At 67.9% G+C, this 22,108-nt stretch overlaps 1 protein-coding gene across 6 annotated transcripts in view; it reads right to left on the bottom strand.

Annotated features, from left to right (window-relative positions):
* Nucleotides 1-22,108, bottom strand: part of KCNAB2 (potassium voltage-gated channel subfamily A regulatory beta subunit 2) — a 64,895-nt gene that overhangs the window by 21,155 nt on the left and 21,632 nt on the right. For 2 of the 6 annotated variants that reach the window (XM_084875826.1, XM_084875824.1), the window contains exons 2-3: nucleotides 19,791-19,912; nucleotides 18,683-18,724 (exon numbers count right to left, since the gene is read on the bottom strand). In XM_084875826.1, the coding sequence (XP_084731952.1) occupies nucleotides 18,683-18,724; nucleotides 19,791-19,867 (119 nt within the window). In that variant the 5' untranslated portion in view covers nucleotides 19,868-19,912. Of the gene's footprint in view, nucleotides 1-10,314; nucleotides 10,548-18,682; nucleotides 18,725-19,790; nucleotides 19,913-22,108 lie in introns of those variants that run through there. The other 4 variants (XM_084875827.1, XM_084875825.1, XM_084875829.1 and 1 more) reach the window with 2 other exon arrangements.

The following is a 22,108-nucleotide window of genomic DNA, read 5'->3' on the forward strand; positions in this document are numbered from 1 at the left end:
CGGCCCCCAGCCCCCCTTTCCCACTGCGGCCCCCCAGCCCCCCTTTCCCACTGCAGCCCCCCAGCCCCCCCTTTCCCACTGCGGCCCCCAGCCCCCCTTTCCCACTGCGGCCCCCCAGCCCCCCTTTCCCACTGCGGCCCCCCAGCCCCCCTTTCCCACTGTGGCCCCCCCGCCCCCCCTTTCCCACTGTGGCCCCCAGCCCCCCTTTCCCACTGCGGCCCCCAGCCCCCCTTTCCCACTGCGGCCCCCCAGCCCCCCTTTCCCACTGTGGCCCCCCCGCCCCCCCTTTCCCACTGTGGCCCCCAGCCCCCCTTTCCCACTGCAGCCCCCCAGCCCCCCCTTTCCCACTGCGGCCCCCAGCCCCCCTTTCCCACTGCAGCCCCCCAGCCCCCCCTTTCCCACTGCGGCCCCCAGCCCCCCTTTCCCACTGCGGCCCCCCAGCCCCCCTTTCCCACTGCGGCCCCCCGCCCCCCTTTCTCACTGAGGCCCCCCCGCCCCCCCTTTCCCACTGCGGCCCCCCCGCCCCCCCTTTCCCATGCGGTCCCCCAGCCCCCCCTTTCCCACTGCGGCCCCCCGGCCCCCACTGTTCTAAGAGCGGGCCCCCGCCCCCTGCCCCCAGCCAGCGCCATCGGAGGCTCTGAGACCAGGGGGCCCTGCGGAGAGAGGCAGCTGCTGGGCCCTCGGGGGAGAGGGCCACACGGGCTCAGCACGGGGCTGGGATGGGCCACGCTGGGGACCACGAGGCCACCGCAGAGGGAAGTGGGACGTGGCGACTCGTTTCCCGGCTGAGACAGATGGACGCGGCCTGTGGCGCTGCCCGGAGTGACCTCTCCCCTCCGTCCTCCGAGCAGCGGCCCAGCGTGTCCCTCCGCAGCAGGAGGGGGCTGCGGGTCCTGCTGGCTGAGCCCCCTCTGTGTGACCCCGGGCCAGCTCCGGGATACCGACCCCCCCTGTGTGACCCCGGGGCAGCTGGCTTTGGGATACCACCCCCCCCCCGCCTCTGTGTGACCCCGGGCGGCTCTGGGATACTGCCCCCTCCCCCCCCCCCCCGCCTCTGTGTGTGACCCCGGGCGGCTCTGGGATACCGCCACCCCCTCCCCCGCCACCAGGCACGCCCCCCTTTACTGGGACACGGGTGTGAGCTGCCCGGATGGTGGTGACCCCACAGCGGGGCCCTGACCTTCCGGTGCTGAGTCCCCTTTCCGGGGGATCCCGATCCCAGGAGCCTGGTCCGGGGACGAGCCCGGGGCGACCCTCCAGGCGGCGGGAAGTCAGAGAAATGCGGGAGGCGCCCCTGTGAGCCCCACTCCTCCCCGAGGGCCACCCCCCACCCACTTCAGTGGGTGCTGGCCCCAGCTGCTCTCCAGGCCATCACCGATGGGGCCACACCGACCCCCGCAGCCCGTTTCCCTGGTTACAGACCTGGCCCCCCTCACAGGCAGTCGTGGTGGGGCATGGATGCCAGACAGTGCCAGGCGCCACCAAACGTTTGGCACTTCGAAATCGCCGGTGCCCTTGTCAAGTTTCCCAGGAAAATCAGGCCCGCCCCCCCCCCCCCTCCCGGCCTGCGGGAGGGAGGGCTCTCAGGCGCCGGCTTCTCTGTGGGGAGCGGGCACGTCGGGCAGAGGCCCCGCAGCTGGAGCTCCAACCCTGGCCCACCTCCCTGGCCGAGCGCTGGGCCTGAGGCCTCTGAGGGGCGGCCAGGAGGCCCCGGCTGGCACACGTGCCCGGCACCGCGCACGGACGCTGAGGACTCCACACGTGCCGTCTCCAGGGCAGACAGCGCAGAGCGGGGCGCGGCCTCCCTCCCCGCGGACGACCAGACGGGGGGCGGCGGGGCCTGTCTTTTCCTACAGAGCCTGACGTGTCCCAGTGGCGCCCGGGATCCCTCGTACGTGCCAATCAGAGCCACCCGCACGGTGACTGCTGCACAGAGAGGCCCCGCCCCCTGTGCCCCGCCCCCGGGTACTCGGTCGCCAGGTGTGCTCCGTGTTGAGGTCACGCTCCCCGCGGGAGCGGGAAGGCCGGCGTGGGAGAAATCGGGCGCCTGCCCGGAAGCAGTCTGGTGACGAAACAGAGAGAACCGAGGGCTCCGATCAGCGGTTCTTCCCGCTCTGGGGGCACGGAGCCCTCGAGAAGGCCCTCCCTGGACGTGGGCACGGACACGGGGACCTCAGCACCCCGTCTGCGACGCCCAGGTGTTCCCCGAGCCCCCTGCCTGGGCCCGGGGAGTCCGGTGCCGAGTGGGACCCAGCGCCAGCCCGTGTCCGGGTCCGGGGAGGACGCAGACCCCGGCGGAGCCACGGTGTCTGTGGCTGCAGACGGCGCGGCCGCGCCCCCGGACGGGCTGAGCTCCCTCCTGCCCCGGGGCAGCACCTGGCGCGCCTCCCCCGCCCCCGCCGCCACGGGAACCATTCAGCACAAGTGGGACGCCACGCGGTGCCAGGGTGACCCACTCCCGGCGCCTCCCGGCAAACACGATGGCACAGGCCCTGCCGCCCGCTGCCAGGCCCGGGAGAAGGAATGAGGAGGGACAGGAGCTGCAGGAACCCGCTGCCCCGTGGGGGCGGGGCCCCTGACACGTCACCGCGCCTTCCGGACCGCGGCCGGTGACACGCCGCCGCCCGAAACCTCCCAGACGCAAAGCCGTTCCCTCCAGACCTTTCTCCCCGGTGAAACTTGACACGGTGACAGGACCGCCGGCTCAGCCCGGCCGGTGCCGCCCGGGGCTGGGCATCGGCCTGAGACCCAGGAGGCCAGGACGGACTCCGGTCGGGGCACAGGGTCAGGCTGCGGATTTGATTCCCAGCAGGGGGAGTGCAGGAGGCAGCCAATCGATGCTGATGTTTCTCGCATCGATGTCTCTATCTCCTTCTCCCTTCCTCTCTTTCTAAAATCAATAAAAACACGTTTTAAAATAGCTGGCTACATCTCTAAGCCCAAATAACATTAGTCTCCGTTAATTTGGCGCTCTCTCTCCTGTGGTCTGGGAAAACGCTGCTGAGTTCTCTCGGACTTAGCCTTCGCCCAGGGAGGCGCCGAGGGCCAGCACCGAGGTCACGTGGCCATCAGATGCCGGGAACCGCCGGACACCGCGCCCGGTTCTGGGCAATCACAGGCGCTTTAAAAATAGTCCAGGCCCTTCCCTCGGCCATCCGGGCGGGGGCCAGCGCGTGTCGGGGGAAGCAGCGGGGCTCGGGGAGCCGGTGCGATGAGCAGGGACAGGACGTTCTCCGGTCAGTGCGGTGACTGCCCGTCAGCAGTCTGCCTGCTCAGACCCGGGCTCCCGAAGGCGGGCCTGGCAGGGCCGGGGCCCCCGGGGTGTAACTCGGGGTGAGATGGAAGAGGGCTGCCCTGGGCAGACTCGGGGCCTTGCTGGCTCTCCCCCTTACTCCCAGGCTTGACTCCTGCTTTGCACGAAGACCTGGGCCCTCAGACAGGCACGTGGCCCCTCTGCTGGCCACACACCTCCAGTTCCTGCACACGACAGCGTGGCTGGAGGCGGGCCTGGATCGCGCCCCTGGCAGGGGCCAGTCTCCTGAGGATGTCAGGGTGGGGGCAGAGTGGGATCTCGCATCCTGCAGCCCCCTGCACCCTGGCTGTGGCCCTCAGACAGTCATATGGAGCAACCCCAGGGGCAGGTGGTCGTGGGGCAGGAACCCTGTGGGGCAGATGCCCTGTTAAGCAGGCGCCCCGTGGGGCAGGCATCCCGTGGGGCAGGCACCCCGTGCGGCAGGAACCCCGTGGGGCAGGAACCCTGTGGATCAGGAACCCCGTGGATCAGGAACCCCATGGGGCAGGAACCCTGTGGATCAGGAACCCCGTGGATCAGGAACCCCGTGGGGCAGGAACCCTGTGGATCAGGAACCCCGTGGGGCAGGAACCCCGTGGATCAGGAACCCCGTGGATCAGGAACCCCATGGGGCAGGAACCCCGTGGATCAGGAACCCCGTGGATCAGGAACCCCGTGGGGCAGGAACCCCGTGGATCAGGAACCCCGTGGATCAGGAACCCCGTGGATCAGGAACCCCGTGGGGCAGGAACCCCGTGGATCAGGAACCCCGTGGATCAGGAACCCCGTGGATCAGGAACCCCGTGGGGCAGGAACCCCGTGGATCAGGAACCCCGTGGATCAGGAACCCCGTGGGGCAGGAACCCCGTGGATCAGGAACCCCGTGGATCAGGAACCCCGTGGATCAGGAACCCCGTGGATCAGGAACCCCGTGGGGCAGGAACCCCGTGGGGCAGGAACCCTGTGGATCAGGAACCCTGTGGATCAGGAACCCCGTGGATCAGGAACCCCGTGGATCAGGAACCCCGTGGGGCAGGAACCCTGTGGATCAGGAACCCTGTGGATCAGGAACCCCGTGGGGCAGGAACCCTGTGGATCAGGAACCCTGTGGATCAGGAACCCCGTGGATCAGGAACCCCGTGGATCAGGAACCCCGTGGGGCAGGAACCCTGTGGATCAGGAACCCTGTGGATCAGGAACCCCGTGGGGCAGGAACCCCTGGATCAGGAACCCCGTGGGGCAGGCCCCCCGCGGGGCAGGCACCCCGTGGGGCAGGCATCCCGTGGGGCAGGCACCCCGTGGGGCAGGAACCCCGTGGGGCAGATGCCCTGTTAAGCAGGTGCCCGTGGGGCAGGCACCCTGTGGGGCAGGCACCCCGTGGGGCAGGTTCCCACCAGGCAGGAACCCCGTGCTTAGCCAGGGCGTCCCGTGGTTTGAGTTCTGACTTCCATTTCAGCTGCTGTGAGACACCCCCAGAGGATGAAGCACCTCCCCCTCCTGCACCCCAAGTGCAGCTCTCCGCGGCCACACGTGAGGACAGATGGGGTCCTGGATTAGGAGGCAGTGGAGCTGGAGTCTGAGCCCAGGCCCTCAGATTGCAACGGCCCAGCCCAATGAGCATCTCTCTCTCTTTACTGCCTGGCCGTCCTGCCTCCAGCAGGTGTGTACATACATGCACATGTGCCACGGATGTGCATATAGGTGCACCCACAGGAGCCCACACAGGAGCCCAAAGGTGCACACACAGGGACACAAACAGGTGCGCACACACAGGAGCATAAATGTGCACACAAAGGAGCACACATGTGCACACAAGGAGCACACACGTGAACACACAGGTGCACACAGTCATCTTGAGCATTCAGGCTCTGAGATCTACTCCTCAGTGGACTGAGGCTCTCGGGAGGGCAGTCACGTTCATGGCCACTCCTTCCGCCTACACAGCGCTCTGTATTTTTAGAACTGGCCCTCTGAGGATACCGGGATGGACTCAAAGATCGCAGGGGTGACAGGAATCAAAGTGAAAGGGTGTGTCCTGCTCACTCTTAGCTTGTGATCCCCACTGAACAGGAACTGAGCCCCCAGAGCTTCCATCCTGGGTGTCCTTCCTGAGCTCAGAGCGCCAGGCCTCCTCAGGCCCAGGGAGGAGGGCCACGGGCACAGTCACGGGAGGACTTGGTGATTCCAGCACTCACCTCCAGGGGGCACAGGACTACGACCTGGTGCCTCCGCATCAGGTCCCACTTGGGGCCCTGGCTGTGGGGAGGGTTAGTCTCTGCACCCCGGCTGTCAGGACCGGCCCCTAACTTCCCAGTTGCCACCAGCACCGGCCACCAGCCACCAGCATCTGACCAGAGAGGACTGGCAGCCCTTCCCGGGAGCGGGAGCCAGCGCCTGCCCGCCTGCCCGGTTTCCGCAGGCGGATGGTGTGGGCTCCCCTCCCCCCAGGCAACGCTGTTCTCCGCAGAGGCGCGTGGGGCGTCAGGAAGGCCAGGCCGCAGCGGGGTGCCCACCACCCTGCCCCTGGTGGGTGCCCTTTGCACAGAGCTGGGCCTCCCTTTCCACCGGAGCAAGTCCACTGAGCATCCGGGCAAGAGCCTGGGGGGAGCAGTGGGGTGCAGTGCATGGGGTGGTAGGAGGGCCCCTGCCCCCGACTGTCTCCATGACCAGACACAGTGGGAGCCTGCAGCCCTGGGGGCCTGAGCCGGAGCGGAGGGACATGTGACCACCAGTGTCCTCCCTAAGCGGCTGAGCATCCGCAGGAGACCCCAGAGGCAGCTCTGAGCCCTGGAGCCACAGTCCTGCCGGGGGTCTGGCTCAGGCCGGGGGTGTGTGAGGGGAACACTAACTCCATCCCACGGTCACCGGGCAGTCCCGGACCATCACACCAACGCCTGTCACCCCGGCCCGGCGGCAGAGACCTCGGACCACCGCGGGCCCTGTGTCCCCTGGGAGTGGGGGGGGGGGCATTGAGGGGGAAGGGCCTGTGGCCAGGGCCCGGGGTTCCCGGGAAGAGGAAGCATCACAGAATCAGAGCCTGACACTGAGGGCATTGGCGATGGAGACCCCCACCCCCCACAGGAACGGACAGGCCCCCATGCACCCCCTCTCCCTGCGCCGTGAAGAGACGCGGGGGTGACTGAGCCTCCCTGTTACCTCTCCCCCGCCCGCCACGGCTCCCAGAGTCCCCTCCTGGCCTCTGAGCTCGCCAACCACCCCGTCCCCCCCCGGGGCCTGCGGGGTTACCGGCTCCCCGTGGGGGTGGGGCGGGCGTCCCGCCTGCAGAGCCCTCCGCCTGCAGAGCCCTCCGCGCCTCCTACCTATGCTTCATCCCCGGCTGCTTTCCGCCGGCGTCGTCGCTGGCGCTCGGGTGGCTCTGCACCGACAGCTGCCCCAGGCTCCGGGCCACCATGGCCACAGCGCGGAAGCGGCCGCGGGTGACCGGGCTGGGGCTGCTGGCGGCCGGCCGGCCCAGCCGCTCGTCGGGGCCCCGGCCCTTGAGGCCATGCTCGGAGCACACGAAGGACACCTGCATGCTGGGGGTGCCGGCCCTCAGCTCCGGGGCGCCTCCCCCCGCCTTCCGGGCTCCCAGGTCATCGGCCTTTCTCCGACGGCGACGAGACTTTATCCCCGAAGGCGGAGGCACTGCGGGGCTTCCTTCAGGAGAGGGTTCCTGAGATGGGGACGGAGAACGGACGGACGCCCTGCACCTTCCGCCGGGGACTCCACCTCTCACCTCTCCCTCGGTCCCTCCTCCGCCCTCACGCTCTGGCTCCGGCTGCCCGGCCCCCGCAGTGTCCAGCGGGCTGGGCTGCCCGTCACTCCTGACCAATGAGCGACCCCGGAGCCTCTGACGGGAGGGGCGGCCCCTGGTGGGCAGCGGGCGGGGGCCAGGCTCCGGGAGCAGCTGCCGTGCAGGCTTCCCCGAGTCCCCCGGAGGGCGCCTGGTGCTCAGCGGCTCAGCTCCCGGGGCTGCGCTCCGAGGGGCTGGGACTCCCACCGGGTCCATCGGATGCCGGCGGAGGCTCAGGAGGCACCGGCCGATCCATTATTAACGAGGCGACCGCACAGGCCTCTCCCCGGCCGGAGGCGGCGGCACAGGCTGCTCCGGGCTCACGGCCGCCCGGCCAGGACGGGAGAGGCAGCAGCACAGCCAGGGGGCGGCTGAGCTCACAGCGGCTCCGGCAGCACCATCTGCCCGTGGTCCTTGCCCAGGCCGGTGGGGCCTCCCCCGGGGCTTGGCGCGAGGAGAAGCCAGACCCCCGGACGTGAAGGAGAAAGCCCGCTCCCCTGGGTGCCAATGCCGCTGGGCTCAGGGGCCGGAGAGCCGGGAAGTGCGGGCGCTGACATGGTGCCCAGGCCTCCGCAGGTGCCACAAACACGCTCAGCGAGGGAGAGAGGGAGGGAGTGGACAGACCCTCCCTTCCCACTCTCCCTTCCCACCCTCACGGCGTTCCGGAAACCCAGGGAGCCGACCCTGTTGGCGGGAAGGCTTTGCCCTCTGACCCCCTGCGGGTGTGCTCTCTGCCCTCGGGAGGGGCTGAGAAAGGGCAGTGACAGGAGGAGGGGCAGGGGGCAGCCCACGCTCCGTGCTCACCCTCCGTGGATCCCAGCTGGGTGTCCCGCCCTCTCTGGGGCTTGGTTTCCAATGACAAAGTGAGGGGCGTGGCCCGAGGAGCCCTGGGGTCCCTCCCAGCTCCTGCCCCTGCTGGCTGCACCCTCAGCTCTGACAGGGCCCAGGAAGGCCCACCCAGGGGAGGCCCCGCCTGCCTTTGGACGCAGGCGTGAGGACTCAGATGGCGCTGGCTGCTGGGCTCCCTGCGTGTGAGCTGGGCAGCTCAGGGCGGCGACTCCTCTGCCAGCCCCAGTGGTCTGGGGGTCCCGGGCGGATCACAAAGGTGGGGTCAGAGGGCACCTGCGGAGCGCTTCCCGGGGCCTGGCCCTCCGGATGGCCTCACGGATGGCGTACCCCCGTGGGCCTCCAGCGCAGAGGGGCTTCCGGAGGTGCGAGTGCCTGTCGGCCCCGGTGGGAGACCCTCCCATCGCTCCCCACGGGTGAGTGTACCCCTTCATCCGCCCCAGGACACGGGCCTGACGTGGCAGCAGGAGCCGCTCCCTGAGGGACACAGGGGGACAGAGGGGCTGGGAGGGCAGAGCTGGTGCCTTCGCCAAGAAGGCCCTGGCAGGTCTCAGATGCCACCTACCGAGACCAGGGGGCGGGTGCCCCAGGACCCGCCTGTCCACTGCCCCCGGGGGTGGTGGGGAGGTGGATGGCAGCCTGGAGTGCTGGTCTCCCGGGAGCAGAGAAGAGGCCAGCCCCGGCGGCGACCCCTGTCCTCCACCGGCCAGTGTGAAAAGGCTCAACCATCCGCTCCAACGATGCCCTCCACGAGCCGGACTCTGCACGCGGGACCACATGCCCTGTCTGCTGGGAGCCCCAGGCGGCGAAGGCCCTGCCCTGGCCCTGCCCCCGGCTTGGGGTGCTCCCCGGCTCGGGGTGCTCCTCGGCACCTGACCAGGCCACCAGGGGAGTTGGCTCCACATGCCGGTCCCTGGGCCCCACTCAGGCCTGCAGGGTCAGTGGTTCCGGGGCTGGGCCTGGGAAGCTGTATTTCACCAAGAGCTTCGAGCGGTGGTACCCACTTCTCTGAGCTCTGGCCAGGTCCTGGGCCCCACAGGGCTGCCATCTGATGGGGTGCTGTTTCTTTAAACCGCAAGCACACGTTCAAACAGTGAGCCGGAGGCCGGAGGCCCGAACCTGCCGCCCGTGGGAGAAGATGCTAATTCGTCCGGGCTGGCCTCTGCTCTGCTCCCGGGAGGCCAGCCAGGTGACCCCGGGGCCGAGTGAGGCGGGAGCAGAGGTCCAATGCAGGACACCCCGTGGAATCTGAACGCCCATAAGCGACGACTCCCTTCTTAGTATAAGTACGTCCCAAACATCTCGTGGGACGTACTTATACTAAATAAGAGAAAAAGATAAATCAATTTGTTGTTTATTTGAAATTCAAGTGTAAGTGAGCACCTTGTGCTTTCATTGGCTAAATCTGGCAACAGTGCACAGACCGGGCGGCGGGGACGGGGTCCCTCTGGCCGCCCACTGGCTCTGGCGGGGCTCATCCCCGGGAAGCTCAGGAATAACGCCGCCTGGATGCAATGAACACGCCAGCTCTGGGCTGGCCCCGCGCTGAGGCTGTTGGAGACCTAAGTGGGCGGGCCGGGCGCTGTCCCAGGTGCTGATTTCAGAGACCGGCGAGCGAACCAGAATGGAGGACACAGGGTCAGCGAAGCCCCAGCCTCTGCTACGAGAGCCACAGCCACCCACCCAGAGGCCACCCGCGGAGGGCCGCTGCCCACGAGGACGCAAAGGCGGGGGCACAGCCTTGCCCCCGGGACCCCTGGGTTTCGGCGCCAGGATGGGGTTGTCGCTGCAGCAGATGACTGAGCCTTTTCACTGTCTGTGCCGTCATCCCCGGCAACGACTCTGTCCCAGCGACGCTGCTGCCGAAGACACATGGAAGCACGAGCGCGTCTCGCCCTTTTCTCCAGACACCGCACCCCCGTCACCGAGTCCCACACGCGGGTGCTTGTCTCTGGAGGACAGGCCTGCACAGCCCCCCACGTTCCTCTGCCACGTTTCTACGTGGTTGGAATTTTTTAAAAAAATCACCTCCCGGGGATATCTTTTCCACTGGTTTTTTAGAGAGAGTGGAAGGGAGGGAGGAGGGGGAGAAACATCGATGGGAGACAGACACATCGATAGGCTGCCTTCTGCTCGTGCCCCTGGGCCGGGGATCGAACCTGCAGCCGAAGTATGTGCCCTTGACCAGGAATCAAACCTGCAACCCTTTGGTCCACAGGTCGACGCTCTAACCACTGAGCACACTGGCCAGGGTATGGTTGGAATTTTTTAAACGCAAGACATCTGCTCCAGCGCACAATGGAGCCGTTACCCGGGTTGCCTGGGCCGCCGCTGCCTCTGCCCCCTGCCGTGTCCCGGTGCTTCCCGCCGCGCCGGCCCTTACCGGTACTTCATGCCTGTGCGCCGGGCGGTGCAGCCGTCCAGCGAGAGGCCGTGCATGCGGAGGAAGCTCTCCATGTTCCGGGCCTGGGCGGCCGCCCGCACCTCCCGCAGCCGCCGCAGCTCCAGCTCGTCGGTCTGCCGCACGGGGTGCAGGGCCCAGTCCGAGTGGCACCTGCTGCTCACGCTCCTCAGGCTCTCGCTGTACGTCATGGACAACATGGTCCCGCCCGGGGGCCGCCGCTGTCCGGACGGGAAAGGCCGAGCGGCGATGGGTCAGGGAGGGCCGCGGTCCCCACTGCCCTCGCCGCACGCTGGCGCCGGGGCAGGGCGGCTGCAGAGATGCGTCCTCCAAGGAGAGCGGCCACCAGGCTGTGGGCGGGCCTGGCCGCCGCGGTGAACACCCTTGGGGTGGGAGTCTCTGTCCTCCGGGCTGCGTGGCGATGGCTCTGGCTGAGCACCCCCTGCCCCCGCACCGTGAGGCAAGCCCCGAGCAGCGGCATTCCAGGCGGGCGCACTCGGGGTGCTCCGGGCGGAACTGGGGCGCAGAGAGCATGCAGCTAGCCGGAGCCCCAAAGCCAAAGACACGGCAGCACAGCGCCCCCTGGAGGCGCTGCCGGGCAAGACCAGGGAAAGGCGGTGCCTGGGCAGCAGCAGAAGCGCACCTGTCGCGAGTCAAACGCCGTGTGACCATGCACCTGCCCATCACACGCGTGGGGAAGGAGAGCCACCCACACACACGCGCTGGACACACCGGCAGCGCCCGCCGGGCTCCACGCTCTGTGGTCACTGAGGATGTCACCGTCTGCAGATTCTTGCAATAGAGAGACGGAGCGGAGGGTGTGAGGGAGAGTGGAGGGGTCGGGTTATTAGGGACATTTCAGAGCTTACGTGTCAAAAGCCGCCACCCTAAAGGATGATGAAAGAAAAACAACACGAATGTCCCGCCGCAGGGAAGCAGGAGCGAGTCCCCACCTCACAAGGGAACCCGTGGGCCTTCGGGGGCGAGGCGTCCGGCATGGCGGACATACAGTGATTCCCGAGAGAGCGGGCAGCGGCAACGGGGACGTGTGCCGAGTGCGGCCGTCAGGAGACTCTCGGACGAGCGAGGGCGGCAGCCCAGGGCACCTCCTAACTCTGTCTCCACCCAGCGGCCCCGCTGACCCGTAACCAGGACACGGTCACAGGGGTCAGGGTGGTCTGCAATCGGGGAGTGCCCCCTGCACCTGCCCAGCCCTCTGCCCGGCCCCGATGCCAGCTCAGCGGCCCCAGAAGCGCCACCATCACCAAGGAGAGATGGGCCGGCTGCAGAGCGGGACCCTGGAGCCCAGCCCTGGGAGCTGGAGGCCCTGGCACTGCCCCCCTCCCCGGTCCCCCGCCTCTGTCGTCCCCAAGGGAGACAGTGCGGTTTTCCCTGGGGAGGCTGCATAGGGGGGAGGGGCTGCTGCTCGATCCCCGCGGGCGGGGGTGCGGTGGGAACCCGCCTGTCCTGGCTGAGCACCCCCTTTCCCGCTGTGATTCTTCTCCATGGCATCTGCCCTCCAGTGTGCCAGCTTCCCCGAGCACCCTGCGTGCTGCACTGATGACCTGAGGGCCAGGAGGGCGGGACTCTCCTGCCCACTTTCACCACTGCGAGCCTGTGCCCCGGCAGTGACTGGGCGTTGCCCTGGCAGTGCCCACAGCACCTGGCAGAGCCGGGCGGCTCCCTGACGCAGACCCAGGCAGGGGGATGAGGTGGGCAGGTCTTCCATTCACCAGGCTCAGTTCCATGGGGAGAAGGGCCTGCAGGGCCCATGGCCTCCGACACCCCCAGGGTTTGGACCGGGGTCACTGCTGGGTGCTGAGGCAGGCGGGGTGCTCCCGGTATGAAAAGCCCTCCTCCGAGGAGCATCACTCTGGGCCGGAGAGGGGCCGGGGGTCCAGGGTCGGGTCTGTCTTAGGAAAGGCAGCAGAACCGTGTCAGGCGCTGCCTCAGAGGCAGCTGTGCGGCCCGCGGCCAGCCCTGGCTTCCCTGGGGCCCGTGTCCCCGTGGGCAGGCTGCCGCCGGAGGGGCGCTTCCCCAGAACAGGCCCAGCCAGGCCGAGATCAATAGCCATTAGCTTTCAAGACACTTCCCACAGCACAGCTCCGAGCTGCTGTGGCTCCAGAAACCCAGCTGCTATCCTGAAGCTGGGCTGGCAGGCGGCTGGTGCCCAGGGTCTGGACAGGGCAGCCCTGTCTGTCGCCCGCTCCGTGCAACCCAGGCCACACCTCACCGCTCCAAGCCTCAGTCTTTAAGTCTGTGAAGTGGGACCATCAGGACCCCAGGCTGCACTGGACCGGCCCCGACAGCTGGGCGGGGGCTGGTGTTGCCGTGGGAACTGCCGTGGACAGGGAGGCGGCCGCCAGCATCCTGGGATATGACACCAGCTCTGAGTGGCGTGGGGACAAAAATCTACACAGCAGGGTGGAGGGCACAGGGCAGAGGGCACAGGGCGGGCAGGCGGGGCCGGCCTCTCTAGACCTGAACACGGCTTGCGTGATCCGAGGGCGCCGTGCAGGCACCAAACGTGACGGGAAACGTCCGTCTGGACCAATGTGGGCGCCAACACCCCCGCCTGGCAGGGAGCACCGCTCCTCCTGAGATGGTGCAGCCCGGGTGTGGCCAGCGCGGTCCGGGGCGCCGGGGGCGGCAGGGTGCGGGTGAGCATGGCAGCCCCGGGCAAAGGTGCAGGGTGAGGAGCTGGCACCCAGAGGTGTCTGCGGCCAGAGGGCCAAGCACAGCGGAGACTGTGGGGGAGCTGGGACACACCCTCGCTTCGGAGGCCCTGGAGGGGGGCGTGGCCGGGAAGGCTCCTCTGGCCCCGGGGCCGCTGGTTTGGGGGACAGACTGGCTCCTGCCTCTGAAGGCCGGCGAGCAGGGCTGGGTCCTTGGATGAAGGGGGCCCCGGGAGAATGCTTGGGGCTCCGGCCAGCCTGCTCGCTTCTCAGACCTCAAAAGCACTGACTTCCTCCTCCCCTGCCCCCCCTGCACCCCATCCCAGGCAAAATCAGCCCCAACAGCCATTGCTAACAGCCACTGCCCTACTGGCTCTCCCGGAGCTGGGCCCGCCCTTCGCAGATCTTTCCGGGACGGCCAGGCCCGGGGGAACCTGTGGGTGAGCTGCGGCCTGGGAAGAGGGGGAGGCGGGCGCTGGCCTCACTGAGCCAGAGGGGGTCACACGGCCTCGGCCTCCAGGAGCCTCCACACCGGATGTCTGACCTCCGGTCTGGTTACCGAAAGCCACCAGAGCAGGGGCTTGGAAGGAGCCCCACAGGTCTCTCTCGAACGCGGCATCCCTCCCCCATCGGAGGAACCGGCCTCAGTTCCCGAAAGCAGAGTGCGGGTGCTGCAGTGCGCGGCGCGGGCACGGCGTCGGGGCAGAAACAAAACCGCTTTTGCTCGCGAGCCGCCAGCAAGCTGAGGCGCAGCCAAGCAGCCGGCCTGCCCAGGAGCGTGCCCCCGACAGCCCCCGACAGCCCCCAGCCTCCTCTGCCCTTCCCGGGAAAACGGAGAATGGGGAACCTGCCGGCGAGCCACGGAGAGAGCCCACGGAGAGCCCACGGTGAGAGCCCACGGAGAGCCCACGGAGAGCCCACGGTGAGAGCCCACGGTGAGAGCCCACGGAGAGCCCACGGAGAGAGCCCACGGAGAGCCCACGGTGAGAGCCCACGGAGAGAGCCCACGGAGAGAGCTCACGGAGAGAGCCCACGGAGAGCCCACGGAGAGAGCCCACGGAGAGAGCCGCCGCCCGGGCCTCCCTGGACGGGCAGGTCTGGAGCAAGCAGGCGCCAGCACCGAGCCCCCGCCTCCCCCAGCTCCCCCCACGGCCACCCAGGCCGGCTCTGGGGGCGGCTTTAGGCTTTGAACAAACAGCGGGTCTCATTTCCAACCAGCCCGACGCACCCCGAGCACCACCCTCCGTCATCCCGTCCCCGGACGCCTCCGTCCGCAGGCAGCACCCGCGGCAGGCGCCGCTCACCTGCTCTGGCCCTGCGGTGGGAAGGACGCCCGCCGCTGAGCGGGCTCCGGGGTCTGCAGGCAGCTGCTCGCTGCCGCTCTCTTAGGGAGTGTCGCTGCGGAGCCGGCGCAGCTGCTGCCCGCGGCGCGGCCCCCAGGGGTCGGCTGGGAGGCAGCTAGTCCATTAGTCCTATTAGGGCGTTTGTCTCGGAAACAGGCTGAATTATTCAGGAGGCCTCAGCCCCTGGACGCCGCCCGCCCGCCGGGAAGTGCAGCTCGGTGCCGCCGGCAGGCCGACTCGGTGCTGGGGCCTGCGGGGGGCACCGGCCGGGGTCCTGCCATTGCCCCGGGCCACCCCTGCCTCCCCTGCCCCCGATGGCCAGGGCCAGGGCCCCGGGGACCCGGGTGGGAAGGACCCGGGTGCACAGCCCCGTCCCCCTCGTGTCCCTGGCTGTGTCTGCAGGAGGGGAGCCGGGTCCCCGTGGTATGTGACCTCCGCCCTTAGGTCTCTGAAGAGACCTCCCATCAGCACCTGTGGACGGACGCCCCTCCTCCCTTCCACTGGGGTGCGCCCAGATTGGCAGCCAGGATCTGGAAACGGCCGGAAGGTTCGGGAAGCCTGCTGTTGGATACCATTCAGCCTCTCCCTGCGACAGGGGCACAGGGACCCTTCCTCACCGCGGGTGGCCTGCCCCGGTGTCCCGGGAAATGCTTCCAGGCTGAGCTCAGGGGGGAGGGGGGAAGCTATGGGGAGCCCCTGTCCCAGGGTCATGACCCCAGGTGCTGTGGACAGCGGCTCAGCCCACGGACAGGTTCAAGCCTGGGACTCAGCAGAGGGCACGGTCCTCTTGTGGCAAAGCCACGTGCAGTCCCAGCTCAGTTACAGCCACAGGCTGTGCTGTGAGCCTGAACCGATGGTCCGAGCCTGTGGCCCACGGGGCTGAGCGACACGGGCTGCGGGAGGCGCAGCGAGGAAACAAAGCGGACCAGGTGCCTGTCACCGAGTCGGTGCGGAACCGGGAGAGCGCTGTGAACACCCTGACCACACCCTTCCTCTGCCTCGTGGCATCGGCTGTAAAGACTCGGCTGGCAGGGGCGAGCTGTCTCTCTAATCAGAAAAGCAGCATCCCACCCAGCCCCAGCTTCTTCTCTTGTCTGTCTTTCTCCATCCCTCACTGGCCCCCTTCCCCTTCAGGCTCACCGAGCCTGGCTGAGCTGGCACAGCACAGGGGGCCAAAGAGTCTGTGTGACATCACTTCCGGAGAACAGGAAGAGGCTGAGCTGCTTCTCCTGACAGACACGCCAACAGCATGGCGGCCACCAGCCTGCAGGTGGGGCGGGGGGGGGGGGGCGGGGGGAGAGGGATCGGGGCCCCAGGCCCGGGCCGGAGGAGAAAGCTCATGGACGGTGAGTGCATGGCCTAGAGGACACGCGGTGACTGGCAGGTTATCCCCTGGGGAGGCCTCAGTGACGGACGTGAGATGGTTTCTAAAAGGCCGGAGTCCTCATGTGTCCCCCTGGGCAGGAGGCGGCCCGGGGCCTCACTGTGATTGGCTGTCATCGGCCGATATGCTTCGAAGGAGGACAGTCTCCTTCCCCCGTCCACTGCTGCCCCTCTGTCTTGGCTGACCAGCCATGCGTGAGCTCCAGACACCCTGTTCCTATGCCCCGTCCCCTCCCGCCCTCCCTCTTCCCGGCTCCTGCGGTTCAGCCCTCCCCCTCTCCTGGTCGCCCACAGCCAGCCTCTCTGCCCCCGTCTCATTCCCTGCAGCGGAGCCGGATCCCTGCCCGGCTCAGACACCGCCATGGCCGCAGCCAGCTCCTCCCTCCCAGCCCCCATCGAGCTCGAGTCCGGTCCCGCCGACCCCTCCCCGATGGCCCACCCTTCCTGTTCTCTGCACCTCTCCGTCGGGGCTCAGGCTGTCGCTGGACTGGGACGTGCTCCCCGGTTCTGTGCTGAGTCCTGTCCTGACCTCAAGGCCCCGCTCAGCGCCCGTGCCGCCTTCTCGGCGAAGCCTCCCTGACGCCGGGCGGGCGGGCTGCGGCCCCGTCTTCCTCGGAACCCGGCCGCTCCGACCCTTCTCCCAGGCGCGCTGCACCTTGGGCACCACAGGGCACGTGGGCTCGGGGAGGCTGCATCCCTGCTGCCGACCCTCTGTCCCTCCAGGTCCCTGGTTCCCCCATGGGTGATGGTGGGTGTATCTTCCCTGCCCTCGGACACTGGGCTGGGTTGTGGGACTCACTTTGACCAAAAGAATGTGCAGAAGTGACAGTGCGTGGGCTCTAACCTCGGCCTTCAGAGACCTTACAGTTTTCTGCCCCCCCCCCCCCCCCACATACATTTCTGCCACGAGGAGAACGGGCCTGGGACAGGCCTGGCGAGCAAGGATGGGAGGATGAGCACTTGGACCCGACCTGCAGCTCAGTGCCCAGTCCCGCCTGGATGGACTGGCTCTCTTCAACCCCCGGCACATAAGCAAGGAATGAATGGCTCTTCTACAGCGACTAGAGGCCCCGAGCATGAAAATTCAGGCACTGGAGAGGGGTCCCTCAGTCCGGCCTGCCCCCTCACAGTCCAGGAGCCCTCAGGGGCGAGAGGTGACCAGGTTGGTGATCAGGGGAAGGTGACGGCCCATCACACCTCTGCTGCTGCCACTGCCGGCAGCGCAAGCCTCGGCTGGCCCTGGTTACCTGAGCCTCGGGTGGCCCTGGGGGACTGAGGGGGGACTGAGGGGACCTTGGGAGGTAGGTGGCCTGGTGGGGCCATGGGGACTGGGTACTGCCATCTTGTGGCTGTGGGTGCTGCCACCTTTGAGGGTGTATCAGTCAATTAGCATATTGCCTCCTTATTGGCTGTGGGCACTGCCATCTTTGAGGGTGGGGAAGTCAACTAGCATATTCCCTCCTTATTGGCCTGGGTGCCACCATCTTTGCAGCAGTGTGAGGGTCAATTAGCATATTCCCTCTTCATCAGACAGGATGAGTGTGGGCTGTTTGTTAGGCAGCATTCTGTGGAACGGCTGACGGATATAGGGTTGAGGGCACTGTTCCAGGAGCGGCTCCACAGCGCGGACCGACTCAAACCCCTCGGAGCCACGTCAGTGCCTGGTGACGAGGACCCACACAGGCCTTTCCCGCCTGCCGTCCTGTGCTCCTTTCCTCCCAGGAGCGAGGCGGCCGATGGCGGAGGTGCAAGGCCAGAGCACCTCGGGACTGGTCCTGCCGGACGAGTGCCACCCGTTTGCTCGGACGGGCTGGGCCGCTGCACACCGACACCCGTGCACATTTCATCCAAGCGCCTTCGCAAGCCCAGTTCACATCCAACACGTTCAGGTAAAATCATGGCAGCGACACAGAGTGGAACGGAGGCGGCTCCCTCTCAAAACTCTCTGCCAGGAGGGGCCGCCCGGAGGGAGGCACCGGAGCAGCGGCACCAGCAGCCGGAGACCCAGGCCAGGGCCACGGTGAGCGGTGCCAGAAGGAAAGAGCCGTACGAGGCCCTGCCGCCCTCCGCCCGAGGCTCCTGGTGCATCACAGGAACCACCGGTCCCGTCACAGGGGGCGTGCTGACGCCGAGGAGCTGGCTCTGGACCCAGAGGCTCCCCAGGCCCGAATGCCACACACCAGGGCCCTGCCCCCAAGAGCTGCAGAGTCCCCACACCATCCCAGGGCTGGGGCTGACGTTTTCCCGAAAGGAGAAACGTGGCGAAGTACCCAGAGTTACCGGCTTTCCAGGAAGCGCCGCCCTCCAGGCACCTCCCGCTGCACAGGCTGGGCAGCCCTGCCGGCTCACCCGCCCGTCCCCTCCGCACCACGTCCCATGTCCCTGGGGACAGAGCCTCTCGCCCTGCGAACACCGGGGCGCTGATTCACCGACAAGGGACAAGGAAACGCATCAGAACGACGCCAGCCAGTCTGCTCCCCCACCCAGACCACTCGGACCCGGAGCCAGAGCCGCACGCCCCGAGCGGGAGCTGGCCTTTGGTCACCGCGAGGCTGCGAATGGGCTCACATCCAAGGAGAGGGGACAGGGTGGAGGGGCTGAGAACCCCGAAACCGTGACCCAGGACGGCCAGGAAAGCGCCTCCCTGCCCCGCGCCCCGAGGGAGGTTTGGGGGCGCCCGCCGGCTGGGCAGGTATCACGGCCCCTCTGCCCAAACCAACGCCGATCCCACATCGGCCCGCGGCCCCACCTCGCGCCTTCGCCAGGACAGAGCAGCTGGCACGGGCGGGCGAGGGAACAGGGGGCCTCCTTGAGGAATTTCTATTCACAGAAACCACCAGTGCGCCCTGCTGACTGATTGACAGATGCATTGACCTCGAAGGACTGGAGCGCTCGGCCCTCCCCCGCTCCCGGCCCTGGCGCCGGCTTAGGGACACGAGGGCGCGTTACCTGTAGAACTGGAGCTGTCTTTTGGGGCTCCCATACCGAGTACTGCGGCAGCATGGGGGAGAGAAGGAGGGAGAGAAGAGAGTCCACAATTGGCATTAACTGCACGGAGGTGCCAGCCCGGAGTCGTGGTGACACACAGCCCCGGCCCCACCCTGCGCCCTGGCTCCCGGGCTCAGAGGATGCGTGCCGGCCTGGTCCCAAGTGCTCGGCAGCAGCGCCACCCAGTGGCTCGCGGGGGCAGAGGCCCTGTGCCAGCCTCACTCACACACAGAGAGAAGGGGGAACAAGACAGGAGGTCACCCCCCTTCCCCCTGGGGAAGGCCTGTCTGGGTTTTAAGGAAACACGCTTTCGAACAAGAAGGGAAAACCCCTCCAACTGTCACCCTGCTGTCACCCCACTCCCGTGGGTTCTTAGGGTCCTGATGAGGGAGGGACAGCCCTTCCCCCTGCGGTGCCCAGGGACACTGGCTGTGGCCCAGGCCCTGATAATTGCCGAGAGGTCCCATGGCCCCAGGACTGAGGGGCTCCAGGACTGAGGGCCCCAGGACTGAGGGCCCCAGGGCTGAGGGGCCCCAGGGCTGAGGGGCCCCAGGGCTGAGGGCCCCAGGACTGAGGGGCTCCAGGGCTGAGGGGCTCCAGGGCTGAGGGCCCCAGGACTGAGGGGCTCCAGGACTGAGGGGCCCCAGGACTGAGGGGCCCCAGGACTGAGGGCCCCAGGACTGAGGGGCCCCAGGACTGAGGGCCCCAGGGCTGAGGGCCCCAGGACTCCATCTGGGCCCGGCGTTCATGCAGTGATTCAGCCTGGGTTCCAAGCTCAGCCCAATGCGCCCCCACCACACCCCCGTGATCCACCTGGGATTTACCCAGAGACCTGAGCTGAGTTTGGAAGAGGCTTCTCCAGGTGCCTGGGGAGACCTGGCCGCCCCCCTCCAATCCCCCGGCATCTGAGCGGCGCCCAGGGCATGGGGAGCGGGAGGGACCACGCTGCCGCTGCCCCTCGCAGCCCAGGGGCCTCATGTGGTCCCTCCCCGGGCCAAGGGGAGGACAGTGGCCTCGGGGACTCCTCCTGAGGCAGGGCTGACCGGGGCGGGCTGGGGGCGGGAGTCACCTGTAGATCATGCCGGGGGAGCCCGTCTGCCGCAGGGAGAGCCGAGCCGGGGAGCCCGTGGTGGATTCTGGGTACATGGAGCCGGCCGCTGGTCCCGCCTGCACCCGTCACGCTGGAAGACTCTGGGGGGGAAGCAGAGGAGGGAGCGGGTTCAGGAAGGCCGGCGTGGCGTGGCCTGGAGGCTCTTCAAGGGCAAAGGTCATCGCCTGTCCTTCATCAGACACACAGACAGACAGGCAGACACACAGACAGACAGGCAGACACACAGACAGACAGGCAGGCAGGCAGACAGGCAGACACACAGACACACAGACAGACAGGCAGGCAGGCAGGCCCACGGGGACACGGACAAGGCTGATGACCGCCCCATCCCTCCCCTCCCCCCCCCAAGCGCTCCTGGGGGGTCCCTCGCCCATTGCCAAGCCTCTGGGAGCCCATTTCTGTTGCCCCAACTGCAGAAACAGAGGCGCCGGGGCCTCTGTGGACTCGGGTCTCTGGACCGTCTCCTCCAGCCCGGGGCCATCCTGGCTGCCCCCCACCCCGACTCCAGCCACTGCGGGCCTCTGGTGGGACTGCTCAGTGGTGAGGAAGCAGCTTGCGCCCGGCCGGCGTGGCTCCGTGGCTGAGCATCGGCCTGTGGACCAGGAGGTCACGGTTGGATTCCCGGTCAGGGCACAGGCCCAGGCTGCAGGCTCCATCCCCAGTGGGGGGCGTGCAGGAGGCAGCCGGCCCATGATTCTCTCTCGTCATGGATGTTTCTCTCCCTCCCTCTCTGACATCAATGAAAAAATATTTTTTTAAAAAGAAGAAGAAAAAAGGAAGCAGCTTGTCAGAGGCCTCGCCTCCCGGCTCGGGCACTCACTTCCGCGTCAGCCCCGGCCTGGGTGCGGGCGGCCCAGCGGCGGGCTCCTCACCACAGACGGGCACGGGCGGGCACTGGCGTCCCTGCTGGGATGAGGACGGGTGGCACCTCCTGTCTCGCTGCGGCAGCTCCTTTCTGACTCGCTGGCTCTGATGAGGCTCTCGGCCATGCCGGAGAGGCCCACACGGCAGGGGACTGGGGGTGACCTCTGGCCCCCAGACGGAACCCTCCAAACCACCGTGCATTTTGGGGGCCGGGGGGGGCTTCCGCAGTGGAGCCTTTGAACATGAGCCCGGCCCGACCACCGCCTGATGCACCTGCGAGGCCTGAAGCCGGGACCAACGGCCGCGCCCCCCTCTGCCCACAGCCGCCCAGAGCCAAGTCTGCGGGAGCATCTGCAGCAGCAGCAGGTCGTGCTGAGCTCCCGTGGCGCCCCGCCTGTCCCTCCGCGGCCGCTCCCAGCCAGCAAGGACCCACCCCACCCCCTCAGGGGCATCCGGAGCCCCCCTCCGCGGGGATCCCCACCAGCTCTCCCGGGTCCCGGCCACACCTCCCCCCACAGTCTGCTTCACGGGAGCCGGGAGGACCTCCTGGGCATCGATCAGATGACGTCATATAATAGCCCCCACCCGCCAACGGTTCCTCACTTGGTTCAGGACGAAAGCCCAAGTCCCAGCACCTCCTGGGACCCCCACCTGCCTCTCCCTCCCCCCTCCCCACTGTCCCCACTCTCACCTCACCCCGCACACGGGCTCCTGAGAGCCCCAAACCCGCAGACACTCAGCCTCGAGGCTTTTGCACTGGTCCTCCCTCCACCTGAGCCTCTGACCCGAGGTCCCTCTGAACCAACTCCCCCCCCCCCCGCCCACTGCTGCTCTTTTACAAAGACCGCCTTCTCACCGAGTCTTTCCCGAACATCTTACCTCAAACAGCAAACCCCGTCACCCCCCCGCCCCCCCAGTCCCTTCCCGGTATCACCGCCCCCCGCCCCCCCCCAGCACCTATCCCTCCGGATGCCTCGAACTGCGCCCATGTCTCATTTGTGATCGGTCTCCCTCCCACGAGGTTGCCAGCCTTGTCTTGTGTCCACAGCTGTGCCCGGCACAGTAGACGCTCAGGTAAGTGTTGAATGAATGAATGAATGAATGAATGGCTGCAACTCAGCCTGCGGAAGGCTCACCCTGGGAAAGCACAGGGGAGGGCTGGATGGGCGGTATTAACCTTGAATGCCCTCGGGGTGGGGGGAGGGGGGAACACAGGGGATGCTGCCCGCGCCAGGAACAAGGGCAGAACAAGGGCAGTGTCTCTGAGGGTGCGGTGCTGGCCCTGTCCGGGGGGGGGGAGGGGGGGGCCCAGGCAGCTGCAGGTGCAGGGACAGCCAGCACACCTGCAGCAACGAGGAGGGCATCCTGGGGAGGCCACCTCTCCCACTCTCCCCCGCCCCAGCCTGGGCTCC

This window comes from Pipistrellus hanaki, assembly GCF_964339955.1.
Source record: "Pipistrellus hanaki genome assembly, chromosome: 2".
NCBI lineage: Eukaryota > Metazoa > Chordata > Mammalia > Chiroptera > Vespertilionidae > Pipistrellus > Pipistrellus hanaki.